The 24083-nt window shown below is 47.1% G+C and overlaps 1 protein-coding gene across 1 annotated transcript in view; it reads right to left on the bottom strand.

The window, feature by feature from the left end:
- Positions 1–805: 805 nt before the first annotated feature.
- NVL (nuclear VCP like) overlaps positions 806–24083 on the bottom strand; it is a 359132-nt gene continuing 335854 nt past the window's right edge. The window contains exon 23 of the mRNA XM_069233825.1: positions 806–1171. Within this exon, the coding sequence (XP_069089926.1) occupies positions 1127–1171 (45 nt within the window). The 3' untranslated portion in view covers positions 806–1126. The remainder of the gene's footprint in view (positions 1172–24083) is intronic.

Genomic DNA, 24083 nt, shown 5'->3' with positions numbered 1-24083 from the left:
TCACAAGCTAGTCTTGTCTTCCATCTCCCCCCATATTCTTTGTGTTCATGGTATGCTACAAATGAACACAAATATGTCTGAAACAAGCACTAATGTTAGCCTGGAATGCTACTTAAGTAATGAATCTCTACACTGTTCCAGGGATGTCCACAATATACTAAGTTGGCCACAAGAGTGAACAAAATATGTTTACAACATACTAAGGAACGCAACTCAACACCTGTGCTACAATTGCACCCTGGGTTCCCAATATGCCAAAAATGCCCACAATAATGCCAAGAAGGGCCAAGATATGTCAAAGATGGCCACAATATAGGACATCAATTATTATTCCTGGAAATGCCATCTAATATACAAAGGATTTGCAGAGAAAGTTGACAATGTCCAGAGGTTGACAATGTCCAGAGGAGCCCATCAATATGTAACGACAGGCCCCAATTTGCCAGAACCATTATAAAGTGGCACCCAGATGTGCTACACACCGATATGTATAGCTTTGTCCTTCACCATCATCCTCTTCTGGTGAAGCACTGCCCTACATAATCTACAGGCTTGCACCAGTTGTTCAAAGACAAAATTAAATCATGTGAAATAGGCTCAAAGTGATAGTAAGCTTTGTTTGGCATGCAGCGTTAATAGAAACAACTGATGGATCAGAAGAGTTCATCACAAGAGGGAACTTTGCATAATTTAAAGTCTTCACCAATGATGAACATCATTGAGTACATATACAATTTGTTCAGATGACTTAAATTGTCCACTTCTACCCTTGCACAATAAGTGTACTGAAGGAAGACACAGAGGCTTTAGGCACAAGAGACATGTTTATTTTTAAAAAATTTACAAACATCTTTGTCAGCACTTGTGTTCTCTTGGCATCAATTTGAAGTTGGAATGGCACTATGAAAACAATGTAACTGATTGATGACAATGTTTTTCTAGAGTTAATCCAGATTTTCCGAAGCTTGTTGTCAACCATATCACATTCGTAGGGACTCCAGTCAATTATAAATCCTTGCATATGCCCTGGCCAGAGAAATGGCTGACAATGACTGCCATCAATCCATCACTGTTTGTCTTTAGTTTGATAAAGAGTTCTGTTTTCATAGGCAGTGATAGGACATGATCATCGGCTCAATGACTGACGCAGTTGTTCATACGTCAATTGATCCTAATGAAAGGGGAAGCCAAACAAAAATATACATAAAATGCAAAGACTATGAGAGTCAATAGTTCTTCAAATCATGTGCATGGCAGCAACATAAGCTGAGTCACCAATTTGCAACTATCCAAGCAAAACAGTATTTACTAGCATCATATTCTGATAATTAATTATATCACATGTTCAGTATCTCAATAAGATGTAATAGCAGCTTAAGTATTCCTTCAGTAGGGTACCTGTGATTGGTCACACGCAACGAGATTCCAACTGGAGGACGTAGATGGCTTTTGCACATTCTTCCTATGCCAATGTCTGCATTGCTTACTATGTCGGCATGCCTTGCATGATAACAAAAGAAGGACAAATTCCTTGCCTTCAACTATGAATTCTTAATAATGTAGATATGTTACTGCTCTTTGACTCTCCTAAATTCGCAGCTAGGTTAAAGCTCTTTAAATCACCTACCTCTATATGTAAGACCTTCCAGCATAAGTTATTTTTAGTTTGCCAGAGTCTAGCTACTACAGTAACAAATATAAGTAGGATTCAATTTAATTGTTCTCAAACTTGCTCTACCTCCAATTCAGCCTCGTCTCTACCTGCTCACTGGCTTTATTCACTCCTTTCTCACTTTGTAAGTGGTGAGAACTGCCTTGGGGCATGATTTTTTTGTTGCAAATAATTTAATTAGTACGCTTCTTTTCACAAGTCTACCACAAAGAGTGAAGCTGAAAACCTCAATGAATCACATGCTGAAGGAGATGGCAAAATATGCCCCTCCCAAAAAACAGAAAGCCTCAAAGCAATATCAGTTCTGGAACAAAAACCTTCTCAATGTGGACTGTCAGATGAGCTGAGTGACCCATATGGAGAACATGGAGAGACAGTTAGTGAGGTGGGCATGGACAAGATCTGAGCTAACAAATCTCCTCATCCTTGATACTGGCTCTGAAGATAGATGCAGAACAATCAAGATGGACATAAAAGCTGAGACATGGTGAAATACTGCAGAAATGTACTAATTTTAATAAGGTCGTTTATTCAGTGGCTTATAAATAAACTTACAAACTCTGTAGTCAATGTAGGGATGGCAGAATACATGTTTGAACAAACAAGTTACTCAGTGATGCTCTTTCTGGTCAATACTCTACCCAACCACTAATTTCCCACCTTGTGAAATCTCTCTAGGTGCTGGACTGGATCGAGAAACTCTTGTAAAAGTTCCTGTGCACCGGCTGCATATAAGAGGCCCCCTTGCGCATTTACTCATTGTTCTTTTCCACACCCTCAAACACAGAGTGTAGCCAACAGAAAAAGAACACTGATAGTCTGAAAAATCTTATTAGTAACAACATTTAAAAGTCAACTCCAGGGGGTGCCAGAGAGTCCACAAGAAAGACAGATGTACTCTTGTGAGACTCCGGCAGCGGAGGGGCATAATTCACCCATATTAGGTTTCTTTTGCCACCATCAAGTGTTCTTGAGGATTGTAATCTCTTCTAAGTGGGATGATGTACCAGCCAGGCTGGGGAGAAAGAGACTCTGCAGCAGTTCGTCACAATACGCCTATAGCGAAATGGAGCGCTGATCCTACCTGGGATAGCCCGCACAGATGTGGGCCCAGTGGGATCTCACTGGCCGGAAAGGAAATTCTGTTGGCGAGCTGGCAGCTACACCTCTGTGAGGGAAGCAGGGACTACAGGGAACAGATACCGGTGAGAGCTGGATAAATGGAGTGGAGTGTGTGGCTGGTGGTGGGTAGAGCTGCTGGATTTCCGGGACGGCTATGCCCCCCCACACCGGGTCTTGAGGCACTCCCACCAGGGACATTAGTCGGGCGGGTGCTGTGAGAGAGAGTGGCCTGGGGAGAGTGCCGGGGACCCCTGGGCACATCATTGATCTGCTGCAGTAGGGTAGGATAGGCCCTTGGCCAAGTCATGCGGGATGAAGCTGGGAAGGCAGAAGGGGTGACCAACCGGCACAAATACTGACCCACTGAAAGCACTGGAGGCCCCCCCACTGCAGACCCCAAGGGCCTGCAGAAGTGCTGAGCCTCAGTGGCGCCATTCGTTACATCAATAGGGGATGCTTGTTTCCCTCTGGATGGAAATCCCCTGGGGCCATTGCTGAATACTAAAGGCACTCCTGCACAGGATTGCTTCACAGTGGACACTACTACTTAATGGTGGGCTTGTAAGTCCAGCTTCCACACCAGAGAGGTCCTTAGACTGTATATTATGCAGAGACTGTATACCAGGTGACAGCTTGCTTGGCGGCGCCACGCTGGTAAGCAACGGAGGCCAGGAAGAAGTCAGTGCCCGGGAGACGAGTCTAGCAGAGGGGCTGCTGTTTCAGTGAGTAAAATGCACTCCCTCCTCCCTCAGGATAGGCAAAAGCAGACAAAAGCCAGTCAAAATATTCATCTGAACCAGGGCGATCGGATCGCGTCTCAGGAGCTGCCACCTTCAGATAAGGTAGACTACCTCATCACCACAGAGCTGGCTGCCAATGAACCAGAAAACACTACTGAAAGTCATGCAGGAGACTGTCGAAGATGGACATCCTGATGACTCACGTAGACTGTATAGCTAGCAAAACAGACAAACATGAGGATCGCCTGATGAAGGTGAACACCGCATTTCCACAGCAGAAGACGTCCTCCCATCGAAGGGGAAAACCCTTTGACATATGGAAACGGTCGCTAAAGGCATCGCCACAAAAAATTAAGAACTGGAGGTTAGATTGCATTGTAATTATATTCACATACTGGGCATTCCAGATTCAGTAAATATTGGCCGCATGAGGACTACCTGGAATGGCTGCTCCCGAGTTGTTCAGTGAAAAGGCCTTCTCACGATTACTGGTGCTTGCCAAGAGTACACTCTGGACTCTTGCTGCCAGGCCCCCGCCGGGCACCCAAGTGGAACCGATTAAAGCACACCTGCTGAACTGAGACAGAGATACGGAGCTCTGCCTTGCTAGGAAAAAAGGGAAAATGCATTTTGAAGGTGATTACATCTCCGTATACCTGGAGTTCACACTTGCAGTCTAGGAGACCAGCCAGAGGTTTAGACCCATCAAGCAGCAGCTGCTCAAGGTTAACGTGCAGTATGCAATGCTTTACCTGGCCAGGATGAAGGTACCGCACGGAGGGCGACAGGACATATTCTGAACTCACCAACGGGTGGATGACTTCATCAAAACTCTTAGCGGCAGACCCATAGAGACAGAGTCAGCCAGGATCAGGACGACTCACCCCCATGACACTCCGACTCTGGCTACTGTGGACCTGCTACCTGGCGGCACACGGGCGCCCTCTCAGCATCCTCACATCTTTGCTCCACTTCCCCTGGGAGAACCCTACGTTCATTAGGCCCACTCACTGTCAACACTCTAGAGTCAGGAACTCCCATGCATCCCCCCCCTTCCATCCCCCCTGCAAATGGAGACCCGGTACCGCACCATGTGCCAGCATACTAGCCATTTTTCCCCTCTGCACCTGTGCTTCCAAGGCACAGAGCATCCTTGCGGACTGTTCTGGTGACCTCCAAGGGTATTTTCAAATTTGTTTATTGACACTTTGTTGTTCCTTTCTATATCTTTTTTTCTGCTTATTCATTTTAGCCAAGTCTGCATTGTTTGATTGCACTGAGAAAGGGATAGAAATTGTCTTGTGTGACTGTTGGAGGGTTAGGGCAGGCCTGAGTTATGTTTTAGACACTTATGGTACACTCAATGTGCCATTAATAGGTGTCATGCTATATGATGCTATTTTGCCGTTACTACAGATACAACATTTGTAGGAGCGTACTCAATGACACAAACTTAGGTCATGAACAAAACACCCTACACACGCATAAACCACGGTATGCATAACATGGAATGTGTGAGGGCTTGGGGAACCCTAAAAAAACAACAGATCAACAGGTGTTGACAGCCCTACTGAAGGAAACTCACTGATCTGAAGGCAGACCCAGCATTTGCAAGGAAATGGACATCGCATTTAAACTTATCGTTCTACTCCTCATATGCCAGGGGTGTTGCCATACTAATTAAGAAGGACACACCTTTTAGGTCAGAGGAATCACAATTGGACAACCAAGTGCAATGTATGATGGCATGAGGCCAATGGAGGAGGATGACACCCCTCACACTGGTCAACTGTTATGGCCCCCAATGTAGATGAACCCCATTTACTGAAGCACTATGGTAGATGACCCCCATTTTCTGATGCACTATGGAGGATGACAGCCTCCTCATCCCCAACCTCGCTTCTCTGGGTGGGAGCCTCTAACTGTATGCTCTAGCTTGCCCTGGATAGAGCTCAGGCCACCCATTGTGGTGATGCACTAGTGGCTGAGAGCCATCATAGGCGACCACATGCTCGTGAATATCTGGAGGCAAAGTCACTCTGATAGGTGGGAGGGAACCTTCTACTCTGCAGTTCAAGATGTATGGTCAAGACTAGATAATTGGCTGACCTCTAAAGAAGTCTGCCCGTGGGTTACGGATATGCAGAACCATGCTCACACATTTTCTAATTACTCCCCCTCAGGGGAAGGGGAAGCTGGAGACTAAACACAGATGCCCTTTTGGATGATGTCTTTGAGGCAGAGTTGTGAGATGCCATAGCAGAACATTTCAATCTGGACTCAGGTTCGGTGAACAACATGGGCTCCTTATGGAAGAGATTCAAAGCTACCATCAGAGGTGTGTGTATTGTGAAACATAACAGGATCCTTAGAACTCTATAAGCACAGCTGGGCTGGATGGTGACAAAGTGGAGGGAGCTGAAGGGAGCATTTGCTACTGGCAACTCAGCCACAATGTATTGACTATGATGAGACTGCGGGGGGGGCAAATATTGTGGTAAATATGTCCAAGCGGGCACATATGTGGAAGGGGAGCACCCAGGCAGATCACCGCAGAGCAAATCTCACATACTACACAGCCTCATAAACCATGTGAGGCACGCCCCCAACACCAAACACTTATCTGTGGATGAATAGTTAGGAAACACTGTGATGGGCTGGCTTACATCGGCACAGCAAGAGTTCCTAACCCAGCCCATCACACTGGACGAGCTTAAGGAGGTAATCTTGCACCTGCCACAACAAAAAACACCAAGGTTGGATAACTTCTCTGCAGAATTCCATATGCGATATCAAGATCTGCTAGCTCTTCACTTATTAAAAATGTGTGAAGAATCACGCAAGTACCTTACCCTCGCTCCACCCCTATGCGAGGCCATCTAGGTCACATTGCTCAACCCTGGGAACCCATCACATTACTGTGATTTTTATCACCCACTCTCCCTAGTAAACTGTGATAACATTTTTACCAAATTAATAGCGAACCGCCTGCTCCTGGACCTAGTGAGATGGGATCAGGCTGGGTTCGTACCCGGCCGATCAATTGGCCACAATTTGTGGACCCTATTTGCCCTTCTGCAAGATCTGGATCCAAGTCTGGACACAGGCGTTTTTTTCTGGACACCTCCAAGCGGTTTGACTCCCTGAAATGGGAGTACCTATGCACTATTCTTGCTTAAATGGGAGACCCAGGAACTTTCCTAGAGTAGACAAAGCTCCTATACATAGCACCAACTGCCACAATATGTAATAATAAAAACATTTCAGCTCCCTTCACTATATTGAATGGAACTAAAGAACAAGTTATTTACCTTAGGTAACGCCTTATCTGGTAGAGACTATATTCAGCTGTAGATTCCTTACCTTTAGAATTATACCAAGCGTCACAATGGATCTGGAAGATTTTTCGTGAGTAGTACCCCTGTGCGCAGGTACGTGGCATTGATCGGCTCAGCGTGCGTCGTCTGCGTTGGAATAGATGTCTGCTGCACCCATATAAGCTCCACCCAGGCGCACTCTTGTCAGTTTCTTTTCACCACATTCCACGCCAGAAGCACGAAGCCATGAAAAACACTAATCACTGATGTGGAAAACTAGTAGCCTGAAAGGAATCTAGCCCTGTCACTAGAAATCTGTTCACAGAGCGAGGAGGATGGGTGGCTCATAAGGAATCTGCAGCTAGAAATAGTCTCTACCAGATAAGGTTTTACCAAAGGTAAGTAACTTGTTCTTCTGATACAGACTTCTAGCTGCAGATTCCTTACCTTAGAATAGATACTCAAGCAATACCATCCCCAGAGGTGGATCTGCAATACAATTTCAGATGAGGATATCCCGTGGGACCGAACTGCACAGCACAACACTTTTTTAGCCCCGGCATACCCTATGAAGAGATGATTGTCCACCCGGAATTCCCATATGCGGTCAAGGTAGAACAACAACACTCTTTTCGGTCCAGACGATGGAGATGCTCCTTAACCTTGAAAGGGTGAGATGGAGTATGGAAAGTAGGCAAGGTGATGGGTTGAACTACATGAAAGAGCATGACCACCTTTGGAAAAAAAAAAGGAAGCCCACGTACGAAGCACCACTTTGTCAGGATGAATGGATAAATAGGGCGGCTTGGATGATAAAGTCTGTAGCTCATTAACTTGTCTGGCAGACGTTAGAGTCACAAGTAAAAGCCGTTTTGATAGTGAGCAACCGCAGGAAGCAATTGTGAAGTAGCTCAAAGGGAGTGTAAATTAAGAATGTAAGCACTAGATTCAAGTCCCACTGAGGCATGATAAAAGGAGAAGGGGGAAAAGATAAGCTAAACCTTTCAAGAATCTATGTACACTAGGAGGTTTGAAAAGAGAGGGTTGATCACGTAATTTGAGGAATGCAGAGATGGCAGAAAGAATAGAAGAACTTGAGAAAGATGGGCAGAAAGGGGATTGGCATTTCTGTCGGAACACCAAGCTAACGCCTGGCTGCCAAGATGACATTGCAGACTTTGGGAGGAAGGTCAATCTGCCGCTCAATCTCCAAATAAGAAGGATGGGGACTGGAAAGGTTCGGGTGAAGAACCCTCCTCTCCTGCTGCGACAGAAGACCCTCCAAAAGGGGATGCCTGATCGGAGGATCGATTGCCAAGCTCAGTAGCTCAGGATACCAGACTGTCCATGCCCAATCCGGTGCCACAAGGATAACTAGGCCTAGTCATTCTTGATCTTCTTGAGAACTCTGGGCAGGAGTGGTATGGGCAGAAAGGCGCACAGGAGGCCAGAGCCCCATCTAAGCGAAAAGCGTTGCTGAGCAAGAGCCATCTTGCGTGTTCTTGGCAGAGGCAAACAGATCTAACAAAGGCTCTCCCCACCACTGAAAGAGACCTTTCGCCACCTCCGGAAAGCAATGTCATTCGTGATCTGCTAAGTATCTGCGGCTGAGTTTGTATGCCCTAGCATTCAGAGAACCCGCCAGGTGTTAAACTACCAGGGAAATGCCCTGATGTTCCTGCCATGTCTACAGACATAGGGTCTACAACCCCACCCTGCCCTTTTTGTTGCAGTACCACATGAGTTGCAGTACCACATGGCAGTGGTGTTGACCGTGAACACCTTCACCAGCTTACCCTTGATGGAAGGCAGGAAGGCTTTCAGTGTTAATCGGATCACCCGTAACTCCAGCAGACTGATGTGGAGTACAGATTCTGCCTCTGCTCTCTACCTCTCAAAGAGTCTGTCTCACTGAAATCCAGGATAGAGGCTGAAACATCGGTATCATAGCCTGAATATCGTAGACTCGCTGCTCGGGAGGATAAGCCCAAAACTGCACCTTGTCCAGAGCAGCTCTGATGAAAGGGAGCGTCTGACTGGGAGTCAGGTGTGTCTTCGGTACATTTATATGGAACCCCAGCAAGGGCCGGAGGTTCGCCGTATTCTGGAGGTGGGAGACAACAGCCTGGGATGAGCCCGCCTTCAACAGCCAGTCGTTGAGATAGGGGGAAGACTGACACACCTGATCGCTGCAGATGAGCTGCAACCACCACCATCACTGTGGTGAACACCCGAGGGGCGCTGTTCGGCCAAAAGTGAGCACAGCAAACTGAAAACGCTTGTGGCCGACCATGAACCACAGGTAACGTCTGTGGGCCAGCAGGACACGAATATGAAAATATGTGTCCTGCAAGTTCAGCACTACCATCCAGTCTCCTGGGTCCAGGGCAGACAGAACCTGAGCCAAGGTGAGCATTTTGACTTTCTCCTTCTTGAGGACTCAGTTGAGAGGCTGCAGGAAAAGAAACCACAACCTACTTCTTGGGTCTTGACTCCCTTGGCCAAGAGAACTGCAACTTTCTTGCTGAGAAGAGAAAGATGATCCTCCGTCAGCCTGTCTTGAGATGGTGGCATGGGGAAGGAGTAGTCAGGATGGGGAGGGAGCAGCCATTTTGGACTATCTGCAAAATCCACCTGTCCCATGCTATGTACTGCCAGTGGGGCGGGTGAGGACGTATCCTGCCACCAACTGGGTGCATGTGGTGGTATAAGGGAAAATTAGGACGGTTTGGAGGCTACAGCTGTGGGGGAGGCGAGGGGAGGTGCGGACTGACCCAACCTCTGGCTGCCTAATCCACGAGGTTTGTAGATAGCACGCCCTCGGCCACATGCGTTTCATGGTGGCTGGGCAGGAACTGGCATGGTTGGTAGTCCCTTCCGTAGACTCGACAGGTGCGAAAAGCGGACTGGGGAGGATGCGGGCATAAGATGAGCCCTAGGACCAGACCATAGGCCGACTGTTCTTAATTCTCTTGAGTCCTTACATCTCTCAAGCACCAAGTTTTTTTTGTCTCCAAAGAGACGGGAGCCATAGAAGGAAACGTACATCAAAATAGACGTGACATCCCCTGAAAAGCCAGTACTTCGTAGCCAGGCATGGCACCTAAGGGCCACCGTCGATGAAACCACTCTGCCTAGCGAGTTAGTCTGTTCGAGTCCATATCGAATTGTGAGCTTTGCTGCATCTCTCCTGCCTGGTACCGCTTGGGAGAGCATGGCCCAGGGCTCCCATGGGACCGTAGGCAGCACTTGCACAAACGTATCGGACAGAGCTTGGGAGTAACGGCCCAAAAGGCATGCCATGCTCAGTCCCCACTGCTAGGCTGGCGGAAGAAAACATCATCTTCATAAGTGTCTCCAGCCTCTTGGACTGAATGTATGATGGAACAACGCATGCGCCAACCACGCATGCCTGAACAACGCGGTCGTAACAATGACTGCGTTGTTTTCATGAATGCTTTTACAACGCATGCCTTTACAATTATTTTTCGTTGTAAAGGCATGCCTAGTAAAGGCATGTGTAGAATGGCATGCATTGGTTTTAGCATGTCATCCCCCCATTCGCCCTAAAAATACAAATACTCTGATACCCCCACCTACCCTGAGCCCTAAAACCTACCCCAACCCGCCATAAAAACAACCGACCCCACCCCAAAAAATAAACTACCTTGCTCCTAAAAACAAAATTACCCCACCCCCAAAAACCAATGACACCCCATCCCCAAATACCAAACTACCCGATCCCCCCACCCCCAAAAAACAAACCACCCGACCCCCACCCCTAAAAAACAAACCACCCCGATCCCCCACCCCCAAAAACCAAACCACCCCGATCCCCGACGCCCAAAAACCAAATGACTGCGACCCTCCCACCCCTAAAAAACCCCGATCCCCCACCGCCAAAGACCAAACTACCCCGATTCCCCCACACCCAAAAACCAAACTACCCTGACCCCACCCCATAAACCAAACTACCTCGACCCCCACCCCCAAAAATCAATGACCCTTCCACCCCCAAAAAACCAAACTACCCCGATCCCCGACCCCCAAAAACCAAATGACTGCGACCCTCCCACCCCTAAAAAACCCCGATCCCCCACCGCCAAAGACCAAACTACCCCGATTCCCCACACCCAAAAACCAAACTACCCTGACCCCACCCCATAAACCAAACTACCTCTACCCCACCCCCAAAAATCAATGACCCTTCCACCCCCAAAAAAACAAACTACCCCGATCCCCGACCCCCAAAAACCAAATGACTGCGACCCTCCCACCCATAAAAAACAAATTACCCTGATCCCCCACCGCCAAAGAACAAACTACCCCAATTCCCCCACACCCAAAAACCAAACAACCCTGACCCCACCCCATAAACCAAACTACCCCAACCCCACCCCCAAAAATCAATGACCCCTCCACCCCCCAAAAAACAAACTACCCCCATCTCCCCACCCCCACAAAACAAACTACTTGGATCACTCACCGCCAAAAACAAAAGTACCCCGACCCCCAAACAAAACTACCCGACCCCTGCCCCTAAAAACAGAACTGCCTAGATCCCCTGCCCCTAAAAACCACAACTACCCCGATCCTCCCACCCCCACCCCTAAAAAAACCAAACTACCCTGACCTCCCCCCACCCCAAGTCCTTAATCCTCGAAACCTCTAAAAACTACCCCCAACCCTGCCCCAGCCCGACTTACCTGACCACGTCCTCTCCCGATGCTCACTCCCTTTTTCTCTGCCTTAACCAGGCATGTGCATTGTTCAGCATGTGTGGTCAAGGCGGAGAAAAAGGGAGTCGTCGTTAACGCATGCGCGGTTCCGCTTGCATTAACAACGATGTTGTAGTTTCAGAGTCTTTGTTCCAGATGTTCCTCTCTTGGATTCCCTATCCAGAGAGGCCGTAGGGAATGTGCCACGGTTGACATGGGAGGTGGAAGCCTAAACCACCAAACTCACAGGGGTGGGGTGCTGCGTGAGGAAACTTGCGTCCCCTACGGTGGGGCTTGGGGACAGGTGATTGTCATCATTTGTTAAATGGGAGGAGCATTTCAGATGGGGAGACTCCTAGCTGAAGCACCTCTGTCAAGACATTAGTCTTGACTGCCAATGAGGGTAATTGAAGGTCTAGGACCTTTCCAGCCCTCCTCATCACCATCACAAAAGACATTCCCTCCTCCTAAGGGACAGTAGGGGAGAAAGCATGCCAGCATCTGGGGAAGTATCCAGGCCACTGGCTTCACCCAGTTCCTCACACCAGTCCATGTCATGAGGCTGGACTTCAGGGTCTAGTGATCCTTCCCATTCCTCCCCGAGGCCAGGCTGATGAGCAAGGCCTAGAGTGTGGACACTCCAGCGTCTTGTTGGCCAAAGGACCAGTCAAAGTATGCTTCGACAACCTCTTCTTCTCATGCTTGGACTTGCCTGAGTGTCCTGAATATTTCAAATGAGACGACGACCTTGGACTCTACGACTGATCCAGGGGCCTTCCTCTCAACCAGGACCTCAACTGGTGCAGAGTCTCACGACGAGCCGCCATTAGCTGAAGGAAGCGCTTCCTCAAAGCCTGTGGGTTCATTGTGCAGCGGTCGGAGCACAACTACGGGTCATAGTTGTGCTCGAGGTGCCACAGGCTAACAAGGTGCGGGTCCGTTGCCACCATCAACTGGTGACAGGCGCCACAGGGCTTGAAGCTCGCCTTCCTAGATGACATCCTGCCACACCGAAGAAAAACCTTAAAAAAGCTTTGACAAAATGTTGAAGAAAAGCTCAGCTAAAGTGAATGAAGGGGTAGCGCTTTTATGATTTGTGCTGGCTGGTGCGGAAAGAAAAGAACTGATGTCAGCGAGCCTGGGTGGTGCCTTTGTAGGGGCCATGGATGCCACTTCCGGAGCCCACGCACATGGGGTCCTTCAATGCCACCTACCGGCGTGCAGGGGTACTGCTCATGTAAAATCTTCCAGATCCAGTTGGACGCCTGGGATAACTCTAAGGTAAGGAATATGCAGCTAGATAGAAGTCTATATCAGATCAGGGGTGTCTCCTCTTCCCAATTCTCTCTGCTGTGGCTCTTGAAACCCTTGCAGCCAAATTTCGGTAGTACTATACAAAATACACCATCCACTACACATCACAATAAATACTCATCTCTCTCTATGCTGATGACAGGATCCTACAGCTATCTGAGAAATCCTAGCTCTGATTTCCCCTAGAGTGGTGTGAGGACTGTGAAGTACGTCAGGGATTGGGTGATCAGAAATATGGACATAGTAATGTGGCAAAACTATGGTTAGACACTTTGTAATATGACAAATCAAATATTTCATTGGGTATCTCTCCCACTATCGGTGGCAGGTAGGATCATCCTTATTAAAAACTAATTTATTCATCACAATCCCCTTACCACTCACAGTGAGTTCTCAGGCGAAGTTGCACCCAATTTATAAATTTAAAGTGGGCCAAGAGGTAACACCCGTCAAATGGGAGACTCTCACCCTCCCTTTTTATATGGGAGGGTTTGAGGCCCCAGACCCGGAACTGTACTACCTATGCACTCAGGCCCATTACATGCACTACTGGCTTCACCCTGACACCTTAATCCCACACACTGACGTTGAAACGGACACTATTGCTCCATTCCTGCTGTGGACATTCATCCCTCCCTCCCTACACTACTCGTTGTGTATGGCAACCACAGAATGCACCTCCAGAGCCTAGCGCCTGCGGGACGGATTTATAAGTTGCGAGCCCCTTTATGCAGTCAGTATCCACAGATTCCAGCCGCTCATGAGCCCAAAGCAATCATCCAATTATCTTTGCAGAGGGTTCTCCAAAAGTGAAGACCTCTATCGTAATATAATTTTTTTAACACGGGCGGAGTTCCTGGGCACTGCTCTGTACAACCCAATAGATGTTTTCCTGTTTTACAGACTCCGGGGAACTCTGGTGGACACCCCCCTCCCCCCAAATTCCCTGGCAGAATCAACGTCATGCCCGGAGCTGGAGACTCTTCTGGTGGCCACATCCATGGCACAACTAATCTCCAAATTTAACTGGGCTTTCTTGGAGGACATGTCTACCCAAAAACATAGTGCGAGAACCCAATGTGAGGAGGACAAGGGACTCTAGGTGGCAGACGGGATGTGGTCCTTCTGCTGCACACCCACGGGCCTTGTATCTTCTAGTAGCAAGCTTTGTATTATACTTCATAAGTGTGTTATAGTCCCCCCCCCCCTACATCACACAGACTGGGACTTCTTGAGGCGTCCTGCTGTGGCCTCCTGGATGCAACATTCTTGCACCTGGCATGGACTTGCAGCACAATTCAGACATTTTGGACATGAAATGGCAATGCTGGGATAGGTGTGAGAGCCCTGGTGACACACAGAAGATACAGGGCACTAGAGCTATTGATGGCAAAGAGATTGATTAAAAGTAGCTGGGGGCATGGGCGACTGCCCAAATATAAGATGTGGCTGGACTCACTCATTTACAGTAATGAACAACTAGTGTACGTCGCACTACTTCCACCATCCACCAGACCCAGACACATATGTGCCACCTTGACGTTCTTCATCCTGGCTATCCCGGCTGAAGACCAGAGCGCTGTACAGATTCTGGAGGGATCACAGCCTGGTAAGCATTAAAGTCCAATATATTACTGAGGTGCAATACCAAACTTACAAAATGTTAAAACATGCTACGGCCACAACGCTCAGAGTCAAGGGAAGATTACACTGAGTTGGTGAACCCAAACACCAGATACATACTTCATGAGGATATGTCACAGGCATTTGTGTGCAGCAGTCTACAAAGCTTAAATACTGTATTTTGAGGAGAGGACATGTTCCCTTGCACACTGAAAAGGCATTTTGTAAGGAAAAAGCTTGTCAACTCACAAGAAAACGTCAGAAGGTAATTCCAGATCCATGTACGAAGGTTCAGTAAGAAACTGATGGCACTAAGTATTGCTCTGGCTATCATTTCTGGGGTGGATTGAAGAAGATGCAGAGCTTCACATCGCCACCTGCTGCCGATCAGGGACTATGATGAAAAATCTTGCAGACTTGGTCTGGTGCCTCGGGATATTCTTAAGGTGAGGAATCTGCAGCTAGAAGTGCCTTTCAGAATTAGAGCTGCACCCAATTGAGGCAAATATTTTGACAGAAATCCGACAACCTGGGCCAGCAAGATCTGACCCATAATTTCCATTTAATGATGTCCTCAAAGATGCTAGGTAGCTACTTGCTTGAAACCCTGTTGTTGCCCCCCGTGAAAGACAGGCAACAGTCAACGCATGATGACCTGGCTTTTATCACCAAGCACCCTGCTCAAGACTGTCTTATTGTATAGGTCTCAGCCTCAGGGCTAATCGTTGAAATCAACGTTGTTTAATTTTTACATAGCACTATTGGCAGCTTTAGCTGAATCTTTCAGCATCAACTTAATGTCCTTTGATGATGATACTCAGCTTCTTTTCTCAGACGATAGCAGTTCTTTTGCTGCTTAAGATGCTTTTCCAGCTTGTGTCGGTGCAATTACGAGTTGGATGAGGACTAATAACCAATAATCTGCAACATACTCTGGATTAAACAGAAGTATTATTGTTTGGCTTTTCTTCCACTGGTTGATGGGATAGCTGTTGACCCCCCTTCCCCCACCCCATTAGTGGCTAGGAAATCTGGGTATCCGAGTTGACCATTCGGTCTCTTACCAATCTCAGGTATCCATGGTAGTCAGATCCTGCTTTCCATGGTAGTCAGATCCCAGAGATTAGTGGTTCGCACCTTACTTGGGTCTAAGATGGACTACGCCAATGCACTCTATCTTGGCCTCTCAGGCTATCTTATCAAGCACATGCAAGTGGTTCAGAATGCCTTTTGCTAAGTTACCTTGGTGTGTTTCTACACACACACACACACACACACACACACACACACACACACACACACACACACACCCCCCCCCCCCCCCCCCCCCCCCCCCTTCTCCCCCACCCCCGACTTTCATTGGCTGCGAGTCAAGAAGAGAATTCTGGTGCTAGTCCATCAGGCTTTTTGTGGGACTGGCCCTTAGTACCTTATAAAGAGATTCCACCCTTACTGCCTTGAAAGAATGGTCTGCTCCACTAAGGCTTTCCTTGTGGTAGTTTCCTGTTTTTAACACTTTTTTTTTTTTCTTTGAAAACTTGGAACAGACTTCCTGCCAAGCTCCGGGACATGCAGAACGAAGCCCAGTTTCTAAGAGCTCTGAAAACATTTCCGTTTGATCTACCTTAAGTATTTCGACTGAGCCTGTGTGACGCAGCCCTCAAGGCCCACAGAGGGTTTCCCCTTCTGCAGTATCTAAACTTTCACCAATGGATACTTGACGGGCCTATTCACCCCAAGCACCCGCCGCATGGTTGAAACTTATTTTAGTACTTAGCACTAATCCAAACATCCTACCCAGCAGTGAGCGCTGCCATTGTCCCTACCCTGCTGAGTCACTGACATCATGTACTCGTATACTGCCCGTATACATGTACATGTCATTTTTGACCAAAACCAAATCCTATACAACAATCAGGCAATTTTTCTCTTCTGCAGGTTATAAAATTCCACCGACAGGGGGCGTCTTCAGTATATCCCTACATAGTAACCACTGGCAGCCCATCAATAGAGTGGTTGTCTCTACCAATCATTGATCCCTAGAGGTGTGCCAAGGGTTTCATTTCCTGCAAAATGGGAAGGGACAAGACAGATAATGTCTGAAGGAAAGTTAATATGTGGAGACATGTATAAAAGGTCTTTTTGCAAGGCTCAAAACTCAAAGAAGAGCTGGGCTATGACTAAATACAATATGAACTACCAAATCTGTGGCATGCTGTTGTCCTAGACTAGACAATGAGGACAAGGCAAGTCTCCCTTTGTCACACTGTCTATTTTGTATTCTAAAATGTCATTCACTATTAATAACGAAAGTGGACGCTGCAACTAAAAAGAGCAAGGCATTTTGGGATCTAAAAAAAGGGCAAAACAGTAACATGAGACAGGCTGATCTGCTCTTGCACTGTCCCAGCAACAACCAATCAAGTGCTCTGCCTCCCACCCTCGCGTGTGCAGGGTGTCAGGGCTAGGGCTCACCTTCCCTGGAAGCTCTCTGGAGCTTGACAGGGGCCTGGGATACCAACTTCTGCTCAAAATTTGGGCTTCCTTTGGCCAAGCAGAAGTAGATGGAATCTGGACCTATTTGAGATTGTGCAGTTTCTGCTCAGGGTGCCAGCCTCAATTGCTCTTCTGCTTCCATCCTTGTTCATGTGGTTTATTTGTCCAGTAGTAGGCTATCCCTTAAAGAAAAGAGCAGGTCTATGCATGTCAGCAATTGCAGTTCTTGCTCTACTGACATCCTTTTACTCACTCAACACCATCTCTGTCAGGTGCATGTTGCCATAAGATTACTGGGCCTTTTCTAATCAACCCTCTTTCTTATCTGTACACAAACGGAGCATCCTATTCGCCAGGCTGGTGCTGGGTGGCTACCTATATATTTTAGCCCTTAATATCATTATAATATGCATGCCTATCTTTCACATATCCTCACCCATCGCACCACCAGGTGCTGCATCACATAACACGATAAGCACACCTCAGTGATCATCACGCATGATGTGAAAACACTTCTTGCATTTGCTCGAAACAAATACAAAACCTTCTAATCAAACCCCTACATGGTGTGGCTTGTTCCCCATGTAGTTAGGCATTTCAGTGCCCCATATTGGAGAGGTAAGAGGTACACAAATGCTACAATACAATACAATACAATAATTCAAGGGCGACAAGGTTAGATAAGGTGGACCCGGTGCTTAATTTGTGCTTGTTGTTTCCGGTGCTGAGCACCAGCACTTATTTTTGAGCGCCAGCGCTTATTTGTCTGCCTCAAGCATTTACTGCGAGCAAAAGGCACATATGGGAAAGACGGAGGCAGAGAAAAACGAAAAAGCATCACAAAAGGAGAAAGCAGAAAGCTGCAAGAGTGAGCTGGAGGGGCAGGGAGTGGCTGTGAATGGATTAAAGAGGCCCGAGATGGCTTCAGGATTACGCTGCCTCAGTATTCAGTGCTCGCACTTTTAATTTCAGCAGCATCATGTTTATGAGGGCGGCTTCGGACACTGGCACATTTTTATTTACAAATTAAGCACTGGGTGGACTGCAAGATTCCTTTTGCGAGGTCGGAGTTCAGAGATATCCACTGAAGTGCTGAGAGAAAATCTGGCAGAATGAAGATTGTTTTCGCTTCTAGCTTTGGCTCTTTGTATCAATGGGAGTCCAATAACTAATCTCTCTCGTCAGTATCGTGGTTTAGGAGAGCACATGGAGAGATCCAGCTCTGTCTAAAACCAGCAAGTGGCACGCTTGAAAGGGAAATACAAAAGGCAGATATGCAAGGGTGACTGCCACCTCTGTTGCCATAGTCATCACTACCGAGGATAGCTCGCAGGAGGATTAAGGGGCCTACAATCACTGAAAGCTGTAGAGTACATGCTCTAGATATGTGGTGGATTCCAATCAGTAATCAATATAAACACCCATGAATGCCCTTGCACTGCCACGGGTGTGTAATATGATTCAGCCCTTGCACACCTCGCAGCAAAGGAGACTTTAGCTGGTACTTCCAGTTTTCCTGGCGTGACTTACAAGGATCTGGGATGCGAATTTAAGGATTGTGTGTGTGCACTGAGCGATTCTATCAGTATTTAGGTCGAAGCAACTGTGTGGATTCTAACCGTTGGAAAATTCCTGAGAACACATCAAGTAAACTACATGTGTTACAGGGTGACAACAAACCAATAAACTCATGCAAATGGCTCGGACAAGGCAAAGACTAAAAATAGCACATAATGGCTGGAAGATAAGCATCGGGAGAATGTGGTTGTACCGGCTGGGCATCACATGCGGTGAGAGCAGACCATGTCCCCTGCAGGTCGGAAACAGAAAGGAGACAAGACAATAGAAGAAAAGGGGGCGTTAAAGAGAGAGACGGGCACAGCAGCGATGCCACTTTGTAGGATGCTCGCACTCATATGGAATCCACATTATCTTTTACATATGGTGGTGAAGACGTGAGTAAAACTAATTGGACATTTTAAAAAAAGGAGCTGCTCCAGATGTTCAGGTAAAGGGCAAGTTTTATTCTTCGGCTGTTCAGTCTATGGAAACACTGAATTTCTTTACCTCTCAACGGCCCTAGCAGCAATAGCTATCGGATTTACAAGAATTAATCTGGAGAACCATTCTGCAACACTGGCTATAACTAGGGGCGTGGTACAGGGGTCCCTCCACTCTTCTGGGGGCCTCATTCGTGAGATACAGTAGGTCTCAGGGGCCCATTGCTGCATCCTGTGAGGGAGCCTCTTCGTGTTGTATGACGCCGCTGGCTGAGATGTTTGGTAGAAGATACAGACCACTGCTGTTTATCATTTGCGCTGAACAGGAATCCTGTGTTAGAACCGTCCAGCAATGGTACACTTTCTGATTCACAAGTGATGTATCTTTGACGGCAGGCCATCACTTTCCGCAAAAAGCTCAATCAACCTCTGCATTTTCGTCAGAGGGGGGTGTCCTTCTAAGGAAGACAGTTTTCAACAGAACCAAAGTAACAAGAAGTTATCCGACTTTGCATTTTATTGGATGTTATTCCCTCTGGAAGTTCTTGGGAGTTTTGGGCAACTAAGAAATAAAAAAAACATGCTGCCATTATTTCAGACAAAGCCTTAGCTTGCGAAGAGAAGACATAAGAGCTCTTTGCTAATTTCCAGCAAAGGCGGCCTTCCCCAGAATGCGCCAAATGCTGCTACGCCCCAGCCGAATCTGCAGGTTATCCTTTAAGTGAAGACCTGTTAGCTGACTCCTACCACAGCCTGATGACCAACACTACCAACTGCGATATTTACTACGCAACCGACAGGCACTTGTAGGCACCCCATAGGCTGGATTTAAGTGTTGGCACATCCTATACGTGTCAGACTGGGATATAACCGGAGCAGCCACTCCTTCATGATCACGCGAACTCTCCAGTGCGTGCAGCACCATGACCCTCATCTGCTCCACGGACCAGACACAGTGGAGGATGAAGAGACTAAACGCCGTCTCAACATAGTCACAACTACCAGACTCCCCTCTCTTGCAAGACTATGGCTGTTCCATGGAAAGCGCGGCTCAAACCATGGCCATCGCCCTCGCCGCACCAGAGTCAGGGCTTGGACATCTCCTCGCATTTGCTAATAGACTCCAGGCCCAGATCCAGCTAATCTCAGAGGTCATGGCACTGCACCCTTTTCTTTTTTTCCCCCCTCACAGGATTTCTAAGACTAGGGGGAAGAGGAACAGATAGACTTTGAAACATCAACCCTTTCAATGTCTGTCCTCTGTGCCAGTCCTGATGAAGAACTCTGATGGGAGCCACAGTCCGCTCAGCGGTGGAGAATAACCCAGTTTCTAACTCTGGAGTCTTGCTATTGAGGTTCTTTCTGGAGAGTGTCAAGCGTTTAGAGACATACTGAGTCACACATTGCATTTTCGCTGTTAATATTTACATGCAGTGCTCATCATGGGAGTCCGTCTTGGTGTTACTTTTTGACTTCTTAAGCAACTCCTGAGGCCTTAGACCATCTTGATAAGAATTTGTTTCACAAAAACGCCAAACAGATTTAACCTTGTGAGGCCACTGGAATCAGTGGATATGCCTTCAGTGTCATTCAGGAGTTCCAGAAGCCGGACCCAGAAACATTAACTTGATAGACGAGTCCACTCCATTCATAGGTCGGGATGCCCTCAAGGAAGGTATCCGCTGAATCATTCCCTTGGACTCATAGGTTGTCCACCCCCAGATTCAAGCTTATGTCTTAAACCCCTTGGGAGGCCCAAGCCTGGTGCCCGGGGATTTCAAAGATAAAAAAAAATCTGTAAAAGCAATTACCAAAGTTTTCCATTTATTCCAAAGTTCATTTTGCTCTCTCGCCTTGGTCTAACCTGCCAACCCCCACTGTACTCTCGCTGGGGGACTAGTTTCAAAGAGAGCAAAACACCAATTGAAATGAAAAAGTGTCAGTATTTCAGAGGCTCTAGAAAACAAATGAAAATCTTTGAAGCACGTGTGCATAGATGTTTAAATGTCTTTCTGTTATTTATGCATCAAATATATTTAAGATAATAAATCGCAGGTCAGCTATCATCTCTTGGTCCTCAGGCAGAATGTGGCTAGACACTGGGCAGCTGTATGTACACCCTCCCCTAGGGCTCGGCATAAGGGCGATAAGGATGTTTTCCTGCATTAATGATAGCCAGAAAATTCTGGGAAGGAACATTAGTTAGTCCAACAAGCATGTTTTTCCTCTATTAGCTGTTGGGTCGCGCCAGGATGACATCTGCATTGCCTTGGCAGAGGCCAAAAGAAGAAAAAAAATGCCCGGATTTTTTGTTTACAAATTGCCTCACAAAACTCCCCTTCAATGACCAAAATGGCTGAAGCTGATAGAGAGCATGGATGCTTCCAAACCGGGCACCAAGACAAAGCTGCAGGCTGCAAACAGGTGTGTAATTGTTTTAGGACAACTTTCTTATTACATTTTGAAAGAAAAAGAACACAGCGGGACCTGTGGTAACAGATCATACCCTACATCAATGAGATAACATATAGAGAAATGTGTAAGGTAAATTCACAGTGCTCGACCCATCCCTTGTAGAGCTCTGTTGGATGCCATTGTGTCCTTCTGGAAGTAATCCTACCGTGGTATTCGATGTTATTGTATTTTCCAAGACAATCCTCAGCTTGTTAAATGTCTGGTTTCAAGAGGGAGCAATGGTCCATCCCTCTGAGCCAGCTATCCATCGATAGATCTATGTCTTGCTATTTCTCTTTTCACTAGTAGAAATCCTGTCACTTCCACAGAATGTGAGTCCCAAGAAGCTACCTAGCCTTCCATAATCACTAGAAGTCCCATTTTGGGTCCAATTCCGTTCTCCATCCCACCACAGAGGATCAGGGTTTCCCCTGTAGCGTGGATTATTGGGCACTGCTATACCACATGACAAAGTTGTTTGATGCAACTTGGCAGATCCACAAGCAGGGGATTGGTTTCTTTCTATTTTCCATAACTCCCTGGGTATGCTGTATACTCTATGAAAAAAGTTCAACTGAACCAGTCGAAGATTTGATGAAATTGCCAATGGGATCTTAGCTTCCATCCATTCATCGTCCTCCAGATTCCCTGTTGCTTTCCCATTATGACCGGAGAAAGGGCGACTGAATGTATCACTAAAGGTCTAGAAATACAAGAGGTTTCCAAGGGTATCAAAGTAATTTTTGCATACAGAGGTCTTTGAGAAATGACATCTGCAGAGTAAGAGCCCAGCGCATGTTACAGTCAGAACCATCTATAAAACTATGACTTGAGGAGGAGTAAGTCATCTCGAAGCACTTAAAAAAAACCTATGTGACCTCCCTCCCACACATCCCCTGGTGTGGAAATTTCTATGCAGACTCGGACACTGCAACCTCGCAAGGAGACCAAATGTGGCAGCCATGTACCAAGAAAATGGCGGTCTCTCAAGCAAATTTGTCATCCCAGCTCAACCTCAGGGACGATCTCGCCAGCATTCCTTTTGGGTACCAAGGGGAGTCCCATACAGGAAGGAGCAGCTCCACACAAGAAACCCCGAAGAACTGAATCCATATGTCAAGCTCCAGTCAGATGCTGGGTCATCTCCTTCTCCTAATAGCCAGTCGTTGAGCAAGACGAGCTGGGCAGCCCAGTAGTGGAGCTGAAGATCTGCCATTTCTAACCAGCTATCGTGAATGGACTGGATGCAGTCAGAGAAGGATACCTGGGCTGTCTGCCCATGGGAAGGTGCACATGCATCTGCATAGGGATATGAACTTGTTAACCACCGAGGAGAGGCTTCAGGTATCCCAAATCTGGGCATCTGCTTTCTGCTTGAAAGGACACAGCAGACCCGTGGGCACATTAGTCTCGGGGTGTGAGAGTAGAGCGCCCCCTTGAGGCTCCTGCACACTGTCCTGTTGGCAATACTGCCACGGAAATCCTTCTCTATACTGGCTGAAATGCAGAGATGAGAGAAAGGAGGAAACAGCAGAGGCAAAATACTGGCGGAGAACTGATCTGCCAATAACAGAATGGAGGGTGCAATTATGTTATAATTTATTTGTAGAGCACTGGCACACGCCGATGCTTCTTGGCACTTTAGAAGGAAGACGCAATCATAACACTTAACTGGACTGAGGAAAAAAGCTGCAACATAATTATAAAAAAACAACCAAAAAAAGTTTTTTTTAATGATAAGAGTAGAATTACATGAGTCGTTTTTGGACATCCCGTGCTTTTATGCGACAATCTTCTGTCGCACCTTAAAGGCAGTAATGTTAAATATAGCTGGACAGCAATCAAGGATGTCAGCAAAGGGGAAAAACAGGGCATGGGTGCTCCAGCCGCAGGCAGGCGGCCAGAAATACAAATACTGCGGTTCGTTTTGGGAACAGAGGGTAACAGGAAAAGCATCCGGTGAGACTGATCATAAACGCTGGCCAGCTCTTCACAGCGACGAGGTGCCCGCACGATGTGCCCCAGCCTTCCAAGCAATGGTCTGACGATGCACGTGCCAGGAGCTCCCAGGGCCATAGGAATCAGCCAGGACATGCCACCTGCCTGGGGTGCTTGGAACTAGTCCAACAGAAGCGTACACCGATAGGCAGAAAATACGGAAGAGATGTGGGGTGGAAAGTGCAGACGATGGCAATAATACCACAAGAGGGCAGAAGTATGGGGGAGGGGCAGGGACAGTCAATAATTATGCACAAATCCTCTAACCGGTAACAAACTGCTGGAAATACTAACTAATAACTAAGATATACCATTAAAAATACAATTATAAATATTCACTGTGTCAAAGATGATTAGATAAAGAATTGTAACCGCTTAAACTCTTACATTTTCCACCAGGCTTTTCTCAACGATGCTTCGAATTTAGATACACTGACTCTGCGAGGGCTTGATAAGAAGAAAGGCAAACATGTGATTCCACATCTTAAATTAGTAAATAATGTAGGAGCCAAGATGCTGGAGGGAATCCTGAAGCATCAGTGTGGTGCCAACTGTTCAGGATGCCGATCATCTTCCAGGATTCTTGGCACCTTCCCTTCCCAAAGCAAGCCGGTACGCCGTGTTCTTTT

This window comes from Pleurodeles waltl, chromosome 5 (genome assembly GCF_031143425.1).
Source record: "Pleurodeles waltl isolate 20211129_DDA chromosome 5, aPleWal1.hap1.20221129, whole genome shotgun sequence".
NCBI lineage: Eukaryota > Metazoa > Chordata > Amphibia > Caudata > Salamandridae > Pleurodeles > Pleurodeles waltl.
Note: the sequence above shows the minus strand (reverse complement) of the source record. Positions and strands in the feature narration are given on the sequence as shown.